Here is a 17,304-nt window from a genome sequence, read left to right on the forward strand (position 1 = left end):
GTGCTAATCGCACAACGAAAAAGTCCCGCATTAAGTGGATTTTAAATAACCTTTCTCACCATACCACATCTTTAATTGGAAAATACCGTTAAGGAGAACCTACCAAGGCTCGAACTCGAGACCTTGGAGTAAACTCCACGGGGCCCCGCATAGCAGGTTTAGTGAAACACTCCTGGCCACTGAGAACTGATCAAATTTTAATAATTACTCGTATTAATACTTAATTAAATGCCACATACATCGTATCTTGTTCGAGTTTTATATCACATATTACATTTTTGTTTTTTATACATTTTTAAACAAACATATATGAAACGACACAACTCGAATTAATAGAAAAATAAGGATTTATATATATATACCCACTGCGCCGTAGTGGGTGGATGCAATCCCCACTGCGCCGCAGTGGAAGTAACATGCTCCCTGGATCCGAGAATCCCCACTGCGCCGCAGTGGGTAAAATTACCCCCATTGCGCCGCAGTGGGCACCAGTTCAGCAACACCAAAAATCGTTAGATGCTTAATCAAACTTACAGACTACCAAAATCAAAACCAAACTTCATAATACAACATTTCTAAGTTCAAATAAGTTTTCGACTCAGAAATACGCAAGGTAAAAGTATCCGTTGACCAAACATTCACTTTACCACCAATGGGTCAATTACCCGAGTTGACATCTTACAAATGACGACGTACAAAATTAGAAATTTCGACATGACCCATTCGTAAAATCATCATCCAAACCTGTTACGGATTATGAGTTTCTCCAAAACACGTTTAAACAAAATCAATACATTACAACTACAAAACGACCCATTTAAAATACCCAAAAACTCGAGTCCAACACTAGACATCATAATAATTCTCCAAAAAGACATAACAAGTGTACAAAGAGCCGATAGTTCAAAGGGGTCACTATGGGTCCTATTACCAATACCATTATCCGCATTTAACCAAAGCAACCCATATCCATTAAGCATCTTTAACTTCAATCTTTACAATACTTACTTTCTTCCACATCCGGGACAACCTATAAAAGGGTAAACAACTAAAAAGTAAGCAAAGCTTAGTGAATAATCTTGCATACGTTTATACCTACGAAGGAGGGCAAAGTGCAAGGACTTTCACATGTAACCTATGACACCATCATGCCACATTTACATGCTCACCTTGCACACTATCAACACATATATGGATCCATATAAGCTAAACAATCATAACAAATCATATCTATCGGGATTCTTAGGCCCCGGAGGTTCTTAGGCCTCATTTCACATCAACTATCGGGATTCTTAGGCCTTGGAGGTTCTTAGGCCTCATAAACAATGCCCCACATGGGCTTCACGCCAAATCAATTACCATGCTTGGAACATTCACATCTCATGGTAATTGACCCAACGTAAACATAAAGGTGTGCAAGTGTACTCACCTCCTCCGCGAAAACCAAAATCATAAATCAAGAAGACCGCATGAACACAAAACATGTATGCTTCAACCTAGCAACAAATCATAACGCATAAAGGATCATCAATCACATACTAGGCCATCTAGCCATAATCACTAGCATTCCAACACCCAACCCATCATTTACACTCTTATGTTAATCTTGGGTTTAGTTCACCTAACATGTATCTCTTATATCGTTTTCATACAAAAAGTACCATTTTATCATTTGACCAAGCTGCCTTCAAACGAGTGTAACTCAAGTTCTACTCACTTTTTTAACATGATTCCAGTGGCCAAATTTACATGACACATATGCCTACCTTTTATCTTTAGTAACCAACATGTGAATTATCTTTAAAAGTTGCCTTCCGGTCGTTTTAAAAACCAAAACTGCTGCTGTTAAACAGCTTTGACCTTACTGACTTCAAATGACCATAACTTGGGTTCTACAACACATTTAGACCTCATTCCAGTGGCCACCTCTTTGTAACACATTTAGGTACATTTCATCTTCAGTGATCAAGACATTATTTGACTCACATACGTGTGTTTTACTCGTTTTAACAACAAACATCAGAATCATTTTTGCTGAAAGATCAGCATTGCGCCACTGGATTCAAAAATTCATAACTAGAGTTCTACTTCGAATTTTGAACTCATTCCAGTGGGAAAATTTTGCTAACACAATAACCTACATTTTCTTTTTAGGACTCAACAAGTGAAAATGCTGTCATGAGGGCGTTTAACTCGTTACAACATCAGGGGCAGAATCTGTCCAGATTTCCTCTTACTTCCATTCATCAAAATTTACCATCCAACCCAATTAAAACCCTAAATTTGATTAAATTACCATAACCCTAACTTGTATTATAGAAATTAGCTCATATATATGAAAACCCCCAAATTTCCCAAATTAATTTTCTAGCATGAACCCTAATTCATAGGAACAATTAAAACTAGGGTGACAATAGTTAAAATTACTCATACCTTCAAGACATGGAAATGATATAGAGTTAGAATCACATTTGCTTCTTCCCCTTCTTATGAATTTGAAATTCACCATATTCATACACCTCAATTCACCCAATTAGAAAGCTAGAATACATGGAGGTTGAATTTCTTGTTATTATTACTTGAATTGTTATTTGATTGATTTAGTTAGAAACAAAGTTTTCATAAGATTATAAGATTGGAAGATTTAGGAGAGGATAGAAGAGAATTAGGAATGGGATTTGAAGGTGGAGAGTGACTCACCAAGTAAAAGAGATGGCTGGCCTCACCCCTTAATGCCACGCCCCTGATGAAATTAAGTGGGTAAAAATACCGCTATCCGCTAAAGTTCCAACTAATTGAACACCGTAACTTAATTTTAAATGCTAGGAATTTATTTTAATGTCAAAACTATAATAAAGATTAATTTTCATTGGCCTAAAAATTTGGGATGTTACATGTATCCTGGATTTTATTCTTAAGTTCTCTGATCATACGTGTATCCTGCTTGCTTAATTTTATTCTTAATTTTCATTGGCCTAAAAATTTGATTGATATATGCAATGAGATGCATATATCATACGTGTATCCTGGATTTTATTCTTAAGTTCTCTGATCCTGCTTGCTTTTATACTGCAATCTTTATTTAGTTAGATTTTATACATGACATGGGTATATATTTTAAAGGGGCAGGCATTCTGATGTACATTCAATACTTATGTCATGAATATCATAATATTATTTACTTAATAATATGTGTATAACAAGGTTATGGTTTTGATTTTGTGGTAATTTGGGTTAAAAGTAGTTATATGTGTATAACAAGGTTATAAATTGCTGTAAAGTTTTGCTTTATAGAGACATATATGAGATTACCACATGTCCTTATCTACTGTGGCATCATATGGCTCATAAGGGGTGAGTCGATAGGTATCCAATTCTATTACTGGGGCCAGGGTTCCCCACATTTACCCTAATCAACTAACTTTGATAATTATTATGCAATCGTTTTGGATAGAGATCACAAGTTTCTAACCAAATCTATTGAAGAAGCCCATAAAGGTTTAATGTGGTAATGGAGGCACAATCGAGGCATTTGTAGTTAGATGATGCAGTTGTAGTAAGTTGCCATAACATGGTACTAAAGCACACAGACCCAACAGCGAAAGTTACTATCATACGAGAGGTTAGTCTTTTGTTTGTTAGTTATTATAAATTGATCTCTTGAGATTGTAGCTTCATCTTTTACGAGCCTGACAAAATTATTCATAACCGTTACTGTTCATTTATGCTTTACATTTTATTCATAGTTAAAAAAATAAATAAGTAGACCTATTCCTTATGTGTCTCTCCTCTATGCAAATATTGATTGCAAATATTTATATGTTAAAAAGGTCATCATTTGCTAAAGCATCCGGCAGGTCCCAGGATCAAGAAAAAATAACTGTTTTTTTGGTCCTTCAAGTTCTCTTTTTTGTTCTTCCTAGATCAATGTATTGTTTATTATTTTGATGAATAAAGCACAATAAACAAGATCCAAATGTAATGGGCTCATTGATCCCGTGGTTGGCCGAGATGCTGAAGTTGAAAGATTGTTCAGATACTTTGCAGAAGAACTAAGAATAATCCAATTCTCCTCGATCAAGCTGGGGTTGGAAAAACAGCTATTGCAGAAGGGTTGGTGATTCGTATTTCAGATTCAGATGTACCCATGTGTTCTCTTGGTGGGTACTCCTTTTAGATCTTTTAATATGCATTAGTGAAAAAATGGGCAGGTTGAGTAATGAGTCAAAACGGTTTATGTTGGATGTGTTGAATCATGTCAAGACAGGTTGGTTTGGCCCAATATACTTTTTTATGTCAAATATATGATACAGAAGTTCTATTAATCAACTATTTATATATTTCTGAATACACTGATCTAAGGAGGTTTTATATTCTAAAAGTACTACGTGGTCAACTTTTCGTCTATATGCCAAGGTAAACGATCTATTTTTAATTACGTAATTGTTTCATGTATCGGTTTTTATTTGTATCTATACGCCTCTTTCAAAATGTGATATTTTTGTGGTTAGTTTTAAGTTATTGTGTGCATTGTGAATTTTAAAAACTTTTAGAATAGGTACGTGATAGTTTTTGTAAGAATTCTCAAAAAAATGTGATATGTTTTTTGATGGTTAAAAAATATGTAAAAATTTTGTAAGAACATTAAGTTTTGATTAAAGGTGCAATCTTGATTAAATATTTCTTATTTTTGATGGAGTACTTCTATTTAAAAACATTATCTTGAATTTAATAATGTATACAAAAAAAAGCAGAAAAAGATTTCCTGAATCTAGGCAATGTGTGATTTGTGTGTGTGTGTGTGTGTGTTTTATTCTGAGAATTGGAATGTTGGTTTGCATTTGTAAATGTTGAATTGATTACCAAGTTGATTCATATAGGAATGTGTATGTCTATTGATTAGATATTTAGATCTTAGGGATACAAATTTAGATATTGTAAGACTAGCATATAAGTTTTAGTAGTTTACTTGAAATGAGTAAAGAGTAAAGGTCCAGATAAAAGAGAATGGACTTTTAGGAAAAGATCACCTAGGCATTCAGTGTTGAGCAACACCGTTCTTGACACATGACGATTTGTGTCTAACATGCTCGATTGTGGTGTATCCAGGAATTAGCTTCTCAGCAAAAGCGACTTCATACAGTCAACATGGTACCCGTTTTCACACTAAATATATGGGTAAAAAACAACCATTAAAATCCAAAGGAACTCGAAATCAGTATATACCACAAACCAAAAACTTATTCTGAAATGGCAAAGCACCTGATCACATATGATGACAGTTATAGGGCTGAATCTAGACTTGCTAAAATCATGTGCTTCCTGGATACACCATTTGCATTTTATATTAAATTAATTACCTTTTTTGGCTTAATCTGTAGGTTAAGGAGTCAATGCTGGAGTGATGTCAAGAACTGGAGCAAGAGTTAAAGATCAAGCAACAGACAATGCGTTCTTAATCAGCTTTAAAAGGTACATGCTTTTCTGCAAGATGTCAAAGGGGTTCACTGGATTGAAAATACAGCTAATGAAAAAGATCTAGAATTTGATGCCAAGCTTTACACACGCATGGCCTCCTTTAGTTTTCTGTTTTGGACTGATTCAACATGCCTTTGTGCCATCAAGAAGAGTGGCCAATAGAATTATGAACAGGAATCACACAAACATATGAAGGAGGGGTCATTGTGGACCCCGGAGAAGTTTGTAAGGACTCTTAGATGTGCAGCCGATCATGTATTTGGAAGTAATCCAGCCGTTATGGGTAAAATTGGAGATGATGATTTTGTACAAGCATTGTTAGGTTGAGTGCATAATCGATTGGTGCCGATCGATCCGAAGTGAACCACCGCGGTCTCACGGATGAAAATGAGTAAAAGAGGCAGTTTAAAAATGTCAAATATCTCGTCGGTGTGTTGTATGGTCTAAAGACGTTAGAAATCAATATGGATGTTCTTAAAGAGATAGGGAAACATCATAAACGTTGAAAGAATTGTGCTCTTCAAGTTTTTACTACAGCGTACAATTCTGGAATCAAATATGATAGTTGTGGAATCATAAATCACAATTTTTGAATCATTATTTCTTTATGACAATTTTGGAATCATGTATGAACACTACCTAATTAGCATTTGTTTTATATGACAATTTTAAAATCATATATGAACACTATCTATTTACGGAGTACTGGAGTAGTATTTACATTAACTTTTAAACTTTGGATAAAGCCATTTCGGGTCAATTGGCGGTTAAAAAATTTTTTTAATTTTTTTTTGACCTGTTGCTCAAACTTCCCATTTTGTGATCTTTAATATACTAACCGAGGTGTTTTAGTTAACATAGGATTGTGATGTAATATAAATCAAGTTACACTAAAGACCCTTGGGAGACACGTATTAAATCTGTTTGTCATAAGTTGCAAAATCAACTCAAATTGGATGTTTAAACTTTTCCAAGTTTTATTGACCAAGAAACATTAATCTTCTTATAATCCCAAAGTATAAAAATTTGTTTATAAGAAAGGTTGTAAGCAGTTCTATATATCATGGGCCACTACAAAGAATTGAGCATGGTGACCTGTTTAAAATTATTATTGTAAACTTTACCCATCATAATCTACTATTTTCACACCTTATTGGTGCAGACAAAGTTCTTTTTTACTTCAATTCATTCTCACTTCTTGATCGTAGAACAAGAACAAGTGTCTTACAAGCTAGAAGGTGTTTATATTTATTGGTGAATATGTATGTATACATATATAGTGTAAAAAATATGGTAATTGGATAGGAGCTTTCTAATCGGTATCATTTGGTACACACTAATCTCTTATAGTGTCCAAGTAAATTTCAACCATTTAATAATTATCCCATGTTTTTTCTTTTGTGTATCCATCTTGGATGCATATTCATCAAAATGGATGTACAAAACAAAAAACGTGATTTTTTCGATTTTGACGCATCAATGTGTTGTTAAACACTTAAATAATGATAATTATTTATACAATATGTTAGTTTTATGAACTTTTAATGCATTAGAATAATGTTTTTAAGTGTTTTCATCTTAAAGTAATTGTATTTTTATTTTATTAAATGACCAAACAATAAAAATACAATTATACAATCTATGTCAATAATATTCAACGTTACATTCTTGAACTATAGTTAAAAAACTTAATTAAGGTTAAAAGCGCATCGCGCGGGTCTAAGCACTAGTATATATATATAAGTAAATAAAGTATTAAAACAAAAAAAAGGGGGAAAAGCCATTAACTAGACAAAATAACTGTTAGCACACAAATCAAAAGCCACAAAGTGAGTGGTCGAGTGCGTGGTGTGACCACTCGTTTTCATGCCACGACGCGTCGTGGGGCGTTGGCGGCGGTGTTGAGTGGTGGTGCCGCAGTGACCACTCACCCATAATTCATCCGTTTCCAACCCCCTAAGGGGCAAGGGTGTAGTCGGTTTGTTCTCTCGGCAAAAAGTATCGGCTACCCTTAGCTCTTTGGCAAACCTATAGCCCATGTATCAGCTAGTTTTGGCAAGTTTAATCGACTAGTTTTGGCTATATATATCGGCATGTTTTGTCCGATCCTTGTGAACGTTGGGAGCGCGCCTTGGTGACCCTTTTTTTTTTGTTCTTGTGCGAAAACTTCATCTTCACCAGAAACCTAACCGGAAAATTTTGGGGGGGGGGGGGGGGGTTTCGATTTGAGGCTAGATCTATGTTTTTCTTAGCTTTTACTGCCGGAATACATGCCGATAAAACTTGTCGATGCTCCTAACGTTATATTGAACCCTTTCCGGTGAGAATGTAAACCCCTTTTTGGGGTTTGCGGTGGTTGCCGGCCAGAAACATTCACTTTTTTAGCGGCCAAAACTTTGTTTGGCTTGTGCAAGGGTGTAGTTAGCTATTTGACTACTTGTTGCTTCGATTAGGGTTTCTTGTTGCTTTGTTGGTTCGGTTTTCCGGCGAGCCCTTTTGGGTTTCCGGTGAACTGCTGGTGCTGCTACATGTTGCTTGGGTTTTCCGGTTAACTGTTGCTGCATATGCTTATGATTATATGTATATTTATCTTATTTACATTGCCGTTAATTGCATGTTTGTGATTAATTTGGTAGTGTTAACTTAGCGGTAGTGTTGCCGGATTTTTTCTTGGTAGCGTTGTCGGATTTTGTTCCATTAAAGCAAAAGGTAGCCGGAAAAAGTAGTTTTAGCCGATGATGTTATCGTTGAACAGTTCTAGCCGACGATGATGATACAAATGTTCGTAAAAATGGGACTCGGATGATCCAAGGCGTATCTTGGCGGGGAAAACCTTCGGGTTAGCTGCCATGGCGTCTCCGACTTCTGAAATTTTCGACCCCCAAATTATGAGCCCAAGTTTCTATTTTATATATAAAAAAATGTCACTTTTTATGTTTTCCAGCAACTTTTTTTGTATTTCCGGTTACCTTTTATATGTTTTCCGACATTGATAAATTAACAAGTTTTGGCTAGTTTTGTTCACCCTTTAATTTGGCTAGTTTTTTACTACGACACGTGTTAACGTGTCATTCGTCGATAAGTTGTCAAACTTACCAATTTGACAAAGTTTTGACATTACACCAATACACCATTTGCCCCTAAGTCATGATTAAATAATGAAAATAAAGATACGTTCTCGTACAATAATTCGTATCTTGAGTTTATATCTCAAAGTAGCAGGCAGCAGGGAATATCGTGTGCGTTTTCCAGACAAAGTCAAAGACTCAAAGTTATCTGGTCATTATATATATAACAATCCAAAAGTCGGTAACTACAGTACCGGGTCGGGCCGACCGGTACTGAATCAACTCGCTACTGTAGCAACTCAAACTCGGATTGTGGCAACTCGCTTCTGTTGTAACTCAAACGCGTACTGTAACAACTAGCTACTGTTGTAAGTCAAACCCGTACTGTAGCAACTCGGTAATGTTGTAACTCAAAACCGGACCTCAACAAACAACACTGCAAAATATAACTTTCACCGCCGGAGAAAAAGTGACCATCACCGCCGGCCACTAACCTCTTTCGGATCAATAACATGGTAAACCAAACACCACCCACAATCATCATCAACCTTACAAACAACATTTAAACACAGATATAGGAAGACAATAAAAAGACTGGTTTATAAACAAATATAAATACACAGTATAAATGTGATGACCAAAATATGATTGAACAAGTCATTTTATACTTGAAGGGTTAAGAAAAAGTTATAAAGCGGAATTCTCTAAAATTTAAAATGGTACGTTGAGTGATAATATACAGGGCTTTGACATTACCAATATTAGATGTTATTTTATTAAAATTTAAAATGTTATTTTGAGTGATAAAAAATTGATTTATATATTAACATTTTGAGTTTTATATTGAACTATTTTTTAAAAATATGTTCATCGAAGTTGTTTACTGTGACATGCTTAATGATATTTGACTATTACAAAATATAATAGGTCCATCAAAGTTGTAAGCTGTGACAATATTAGCGATATTTGAACATTAAAAAATCATAATATGTCACTATCATTTTATTTGCATTATTATTACACATTGTATATTACATGCTTACTTTACACTATTAGAAATAACATTTTCTCTTTAGATAAGATATCTTAAGTATTTCAATTATAATATGACAATATTATATGTTTTTCCTATAATGTATTATATTTTTACATGCTTTATTTTTATTATCTGCGTCATGACAATTACTAATAAAACACTTCAATAAAAAATAATAGTACATTTATTCTTAAAATCTTAATATATTTACATTAAATATTATTTATTTTTAGTTAATTAATTTTATGTTTATATGATAAAACATACTATTGGATATATATTAGTTATTATACAATTGGATATATATTAGTTATCATTCTATTGGATAAATATTAGCTATTACTATATATTTATTATATTAAAATTATTGGGTAAAAAGTGTAAATTTGTGATAGAGAACAAAAAAGTGTAAATTAAAGTCAACTTTAAAAAATCAAGAACTGTGATTGGTCGATAAGTTATTAGAGCAACTGTGTTTTAGTATAATAAATAAAAGATAACTTGAACTACAAGCTAGGTTCCGCTTTTAGTGTTCATGTATGAACAATCGAAACGACCGTCTAAACGAAAGCACATTTTTACAAGCCGTTTAGGTCAACCTTTGGGCCCAAAAGAGTCTCTTTGTACAAGTTTTAGCCTTTTCGTGGACTTTATCGATTTTTTTAAACAAATTTTGAACAAATAATTAAAATTATTAAATTAATAAAAGCTCAAAGATTAACTACTTGAACGGTTAAGTTAAAACCATTAAATTTTATGCGTGATCAAGCTTATAGGTGCAGGTTATTTTCTAGCGATATACAGATGATTATGAACTTTTATTATCTTGAGAAACATGAGACCTTCCGAATTTATGCAAGTATATATGTTTCATACATCTGTGTACTGTCTAGTTTAAATATTATATTTAACTGACTAAATGGATAAAACTAACATCTATACCCCTTTATAAAAAAAACTGACTCCTCTTCTTAAACTTCTAAGAAATTGATATGTGTAATTTATCTTCCATCTTAATACATCTCTATTTCGATTCTATACACTGTGATTAAAATACCATTTCAAAAGTTTCTTACTTTATTAAAATTCTCTTCTTTATTAAGGTTCCCTTTGTCAATTTTTTTTGTTTGTTATTGTTAAAAACTATTGTATCATACAAATAAAAATTCAGATTAAATATTTGATTTGAATTAAAATTGTCACAACAACTCGAACGTTGTCTATTTTTATCGCTGGAACGCATAGACACTCATCAAGTAAGTACTAAAACAAAGAAGATATGTTTGAAAACTTAATGTATAGAACCTAATGTCACTTTTAGGATATCATTTTTGAAACGATCATAAGTAAATTACGGTTTTTTGTTAATGTAACAATAGAATATCTAACTTTATATATAGTTATATATTAGGCCGGTCCTTACAGGGGCTCTTCCCATACGTCCGACGCCGTCCGAAGCCAAGGAGGGGGAAGACGCTATTAGCACGGGGTGCGTCTTCGACGGCGTCTAGGGAGTTTCTTCTAACTCTAGACACGCGTCTGAAGTGTTTGTGAGGGGGAGAATAGGGGTTATAAGAAGGGGGTGTTTTAGGAGGGAGAAAAAATGATGAATAGGACAAGAAGTGGGTTCTTATAAAGAGAGGTCTTAGAGAGTATATGCGTAATATGGCGATTTTCGTATGAAAATATGTTGTAAATCTCTTTGTTAAAAATATAGCTTTAGAAATTAAAAATTTGATAAAAATATAAAATACAAGTATATTAACTAATATTTAGGATGTGGATGTTGAATGAGATTAGACTATTGAATCAGAAGGTTATTTCAACCAACTTGATTAGAAGCTATATTTAATGCAAGTTTTTAACTAACTAACGCCGTATCTGTGTAATGCATGTAACGGTGGCAATAACAACGGCGGCGACTTTTTGGTGATAGCGGTATCGAATGATGTAACTTGAACTATCTTAGAAGATAATGACTTTCGGATCGAGTAAGTTCTAATGTGAGTAACTCTTTTTATTAGAGTGAGTTTATTTTAAGTAGTTGGGGTCATTTTCAGTATAACTTTTTTTTAGTTATTTTTAGAAGGATGAAAATTTTAGAAAGGAATAAAAAAGTCATAAATAAAGTATTCAAGTAAAACTGGTTTGAGTCCTACAGAAAGGGTAGAAATTTATCACAATTAAATGTCATGTCATTGAGCGCTTTAGTTGGGGATTTCTCATCCTACAAGATACTGTGGATGAGAGAACTTCCTTGCACGGACCCGATTAAGATAACGTAACTTAGATCCGACTAAAAATTCCACGCCTAAAAATAAAAGGGTTTAGTATCTAGGGGTGTAAGTAACTTTTACATATTTTCTATTGTGTGAATGTAATTTTCATTTAATTTATTATATGTAAGTAACCTGCTAGACTAAACGATTAATGTAAAATTGTATACGTGGCAAACCATATGAGCTGTCACGTAGAAGTTTTTGATTGGTCAACGTAAAAGTTTTATTAAACATTCAATTTAACGGGGTTAGTTACATGCAATAAACCAAATGAAAATTACATTAAAAAAAAAAAAAAAAAAAAAGTGTACAAGTTACTTACCACTCATATACTTAACCCAAAACAAAAATAAGAAAGGAAAACCGCACCAAAATTTCCATGTACTATATAGCTACTGGTAAACGTAAATAAACACACACCATTTCCATTCTTCAAACACATATTCTTTCCTTCATATTTTTCACCCTCTCCTTGTGTATCTCTTCCAAAAAAAAAAAACAAAAAAAAACACCATGTTTAAAACCAGCAGAATCGTTGTAAACACAACTAAACAAGAAGCCGCCAATTTCCCACCACTGGTTTCCAGTTACAATGATAAAATACGTCCCATTCTCGACGCGGTGGACAAGCTACGTCGCCTCAACGTCACCCAAGAAGGCATCCCACTACCCACCATAGTCGTCGTCGGTGACCAGTCATCCGGCAAGTCGAGCGTTCTAGAGTCACTAGCTGGCATCAGCTTGCCACGTGGACAGGGTATCTGCACAAGGGTGCCTCTTATAATGAGGCTCCAGCACCATTCTGACACCGTCCCTGAGTTTCGTCTCGAGTTTCATAAAAAGAGTGTAAAAATATTGGAGGAAAGTAACATTTCTGAAGCCATTGATAAGGCGACAGTGGAGATAGCTGGGAATTCTAAAGGGATATCAAATGTCCCGTTGACTTTGGTGGTTAAGAAACAAGGTGTGCCGGATCTTACCATGGTTGATTTGCCTGGAATCACTCGTGTTCCCGTTCATGGTCAGCCGGAAAATATTTATGACCAAATCTCCGGTACGTGCATTTCTTTTTCTTCTTTTTTTTTTTTTTTTTAATTTGTAATGTTAGTATACTAACTCGTCCTTTTTGTAATGTGTATTTTTTTTTTCTTGAGGTAAATCGAGATATATATGGAGTTGTGTAATTTTTTACTCTATGATTTTTGAATATCATGTTGTATGGATATTCTTTTTGAAAGTAATTTGAAAATTTTTGCTCTAAACTAAATTAAATAATAAGATGCTTAGGTCATTTTATTTATTTAGCTAGAATTGTACGTACCTTGAGCCCCGTAATTAATACGAGTATATGCTTTCTTTAAAAGAAAATAAAAGTCTAGTACTTTTCAAAAAAATAAAATAAATTAAAAGTCTAGCTAGTGTATATATATAGTGTGAAATGGTTAATATTATTATCATTACAAAAGTGATTGGCCTTTTAATTTGGTTTAAGAAAAGTTAAAAAAAAAAAAAAATTCTTATCTGACAAAAGAAGTCTGTACTTTTTTTTTCTTCATATATATACTCCATATATTTAGAGTATAAAAAGTACACGTAATTTTTTTTTATTAATTTTTTTTTTTGAAAAAAGATTGATCATTTAAACATTAATCCTTCCAAAAACTTAGGGTGCATTCTTGAGGTTTAATTTTTATGTTTTTGCATTTTTGAGTTTTTTGATTAAAAGAAAGAAAAGTGATGAAAAGGAAAAGTGAGGGGTTTTAAAGCTAAAAACTTTCCTTCCATATTTGACATGATTTGAAAGGATAAGTTATACATTTATCAATATACCCTTCAAACCTTTATACGAACTATAATAACTATGAGACTATAAATGTAATATTACATATTTTTATCCTTTTCTATCCTTCTCTTTTAACTCAAGAATGTTTTTAAATCATTTTATTCACTTTCTTTTTTTTTAAATGATAAAAATCAAGAATGCAATTTATAAATATAACTTTTTATCCTTTTTTCTTTTATCCATTCTTTTCTTTTTTTTTCTTTAATAAAAACTCAAGAATACACTATTAGGAACCGTTGATTTTAGGCTTTTGCTTTGACTTTTCCACTATTAAATCCACAGTATCACAAAGTAAATGGGAATATGAGTTTGTACTTTCTAGCTCTAAAGTGTGGGAGTAAGATAAATACTTAAATAAGTAGTTGATGATTCACTTTTATCCTTGTTGCATATAAGTTGAACGGAGGACTACAGGGTAGTCGATGCAAGGAAAATAAGAAAAGATAATGTTTTGGAAATAATAATGTATTTATGTATTATTTAATTTAATTTAGAGCAAAAATTTTGAAATTAATTACTTTCATACAAAATATATCCATACAACATGATATTTAAAAATCATAGAGTAAAAAATTTCAACACATATTTATGAGTAATGTGGATTTAAAAGATAAAATTACCTTCAATTAATTCAAGAATGGTCAAGCATTATTGCAGCTGAATATACTACAGCTATTGACAAGGTAATCCACATACAAATTATAATCCTTTTCGTTTGTTTTTGAATATTCTTGCAGAGATCATTATGGAGCACATCAAGCCCGAAGAGAGCATCATACTGAATGTGCTTTCCGCCACACAAGATTTCTCAACCTGCGAATCAATTTGCATGTCACGGCGTGTGGACAGCTCTGGGCAAAGAACATTGGCAGTTGTTACAAAATGTGACCAGTCCCCGGATGGCCTTCTTGAGAAAGTCACAAAAGATGATGTAAACATTGGCCTTGGATACATTTGTGTTAGAAACCGCATAAACAATGAAACAAATGATGAAGCCCGGATTCAAGAAAATAAAATTTTTGAAACTCATACTAAGCTGTGCAAGATTGAGAAGTCCATGGTGGGTATACCGGCTTTGGCACAACGACTTGTGGAAATTCAGTCGGTGATTATATCAAGATGTTTGCCCGATATTGTAAAGAAGATAAATGAGAAGCTCAATGCTTCCATTTTGGAGCTCAACAAATTTCCAAGAAATCTTACAACTATTCCTGAAGCCATGGCTGCATTTATGCAGATGGTCGGGTCTTTCAAGGAAACTCTTCAGAAGATCTTGATAAGGGGCGAGTTTGATGATTACGTGGATGAGAAAGAAATGCACTGTGATGCTAGGTTGATAGAAATGCTTGACAATTTGTCCAAAGAACTTCACAAGAGTGTCAAGTTCTCAGATAATTTTTTGGTTGCGGAGATGTTAATTCTGCAAGAAGCTAATGGGATCCGGTTGCCTAATTTTATCCCACATTCTATGTTTCTGCTGTTGCTCCAAAGAAAAGTGACCGGTATCGCTGATTTGCCTGTTGCATTTGCAGATGAAGTGTGGGATTATATCGAGACTGTATGTGTTAATGTCTTGACCGCTCAGGCTGGTAATTATCCACAGCTCTATTCTTCTCTGAAAAAAGCAACTTCGAATGTGATGGCTACAACGAAGGCCAAGTTTATGGACAGAGTTATCGAACTTATCGAGATGGAAAAAATTACGGATTACACCTGTGACCCGGATTTTATTTCTTCATATGATAAGCTAATGTGCAACCGTGATGCTTTTCTGAAGTCCATGATCAATTACTCAGCTACTACAAATGTAGAGGGTTATGGAACGATTAATGTGAAGCATCTTCATAGTGTTTCAGCAAACACCAGGGATCAAGCTTTTGAGATGAAAATGAAAATGACCGCGTATTGGAAGATCGTCCTCAAACGAATAGTAGATTGCTTGGCTCTTCATCTGCGCTTTCTGATGCAACATGTAGTGAATAAAGGGTTAGAGACAGAGGTTGTGAATGAGGTTATGGTGCGGGGTGATGGTATTGAGAAGCTGCTGGATGAACCGACGTCTTTGGCCAAAAAGAGGGAGAGCCTTCAGACAAGTATCGGTTTGCTCAAGGAATCCAAGGAAATCATCGAGCAAGTCATGGATAATACTGTCTCTGGTTAGAGTTAAAGCTTCCTCTTGTGACTGAAAGCCTTTAGATGCATGTATGTGGACTTAATAATGTATGTTAATCTTAATTATTAGTATTGTACTAGGACTAGGACTATGATTAGGAACCTTGTTATCCCAGTTATGTTTTCTTTTGATGATCTGCTGCAGGTTTTAATAGATGTAATTTACCTTATCCCAGTTATGTTTCCTTTTGATGATCTGTTGCAGGTTCTAATAGATGTAATTTACCTACAAGGGTCGTGAGTTGGACTCCGTTCCCTTTACATAAAATTATGATAAACTCGCATGAGTTTTTTTCAATCCAACGATAAATGTTGCATCATAGTTGTATAGTACGTACAATTTTATAATGCAACAATTGTTGTAGATAAATAAAAATTCATGTGAGTTTACACGACGGCAACCATGGACTGTCTCGGACCAATCTTACGCCCAACCGAGCCCAGTAAAATCGATTTAGAGTATCATCAGGCTAATAGTGGTTGATATTAGATTTTAGACCCGTGTCCAACACTAGACACGGGAATTTACGATATTATCAATATTAAATTTTCATACATTTAAGTTATAAAGACTTATAATTTTGAATAAATACGGTTTTAAGTGTTATATTTAATTTGCAAGTTGTAGTACAATAATAATAGGTTCGTCACTGTCATTATTAGCCTAGACATATTGATGTAATTGTTTGTCATAGTCATTCCACAAGGCACAAGCTATATACAATAATTTCTCCATTATAAAATATTTTGAAACCAGATGTACTCATAATGTGATATTATTGTGATAGATAATTAAAAATTAAAATATAAACATATTTGTGATCCTGTACTTGACATTCAAGTACATGTATTTAATCATGATGCGCGTCCATAACACGCATAGGTTTATTTTCAATCACTTGTTCTATGATAATATGATAACAATTATGATTGTTTTTATATTCTTTGATAACAATTAGGACTCTTGATTTAAGTGACAACTGTAACTTTAAACATTAAAATGCAAAACTAATATACAAAAAAAGAGAAAATTATGTACTTTTTTGATTGGGAGATAGAATGAATCTTGAATGGAGTATATAATGATTTAGATTTAAGATTCAATTAACCTTTTGTTGTAAATTGTGTTTGGTTCTATGATCGTCTCATGTCATGTGATTCCTATTGTGTTTAGGATAATGATGTTGTATATCGTTATCTGTTATTATGTTTGAGATATGTATCTAGAGTTCACATTGTATTTATATCAAATATTAAACTAAATATTAATATTTATAACTATAAAAATCTAATCTAGTATTTGTTAATAAGTCATTAGGTTTTCAAATAATTTTTTGTATGAAATATTTCATATGTTATTTTTTTTATTTAATTAAATGATTGTAAATTTTTAAAAAATTCTCTCAAGTTGATGGCTAAAAATAAATA

At 33.3% G+C, this 17,304-nt stretch overlaps 1 protein-coding gene across 1 annotated transcript; it reads left to right on the forward strand.

Annotated features, from left to right (window-relative positions):
• The first annotated feature begins 12,374 nt into the window (after positions 1-12,374).
• Positions 12,375-15,865, forward strand: LOC122601591 (dynamin-related protein 4C-like). Its single transcript, XM_043774341.1, has 2 exons — positions 12,375-12,915; positions 14,442-15,865. Exons 1-2 carry the CDS (start codon positions 12,375-12,377, stop codon positions 15,863-15,865), a joined length of 1,965 nt encoding a protein of 654 aa, XP_043630276.1.
• The last annotated feature ends 1,439 nt before the right edge of the window (positions 15,866-17,304 follow it).

This window comes from Erigeron canadensis, chromosome 5 (assembly GCF_010389155.1).
Source record: "Erigeron canadensis isolate Cc75 chromosome 5, C_canadensis_v1, whole genome shotgun sequence".
Classification (NCBI taxonomy): Eukaryota; Viridiplantae; Streptophyta; class Magnoliopsida; order Asterales; family Asteraceae; genus Erigeron; species Erigeron canadensis.

Coding starts and splice junctions, on each gene's coding strand:
- LOC122601591 (XM_043774341.1), top strand. CDS start 12,375: ATGTTTAAAACCAGCAGAATCGTTGTAAACACAACTAAACAAGAAGCC. Junction 12,916..14,441: donor TATTTATGACCAAATCTCCG/GTACGTGCATTT, acceptor ATATTCTTGCAG/AGATCATTATGGAGCACATC.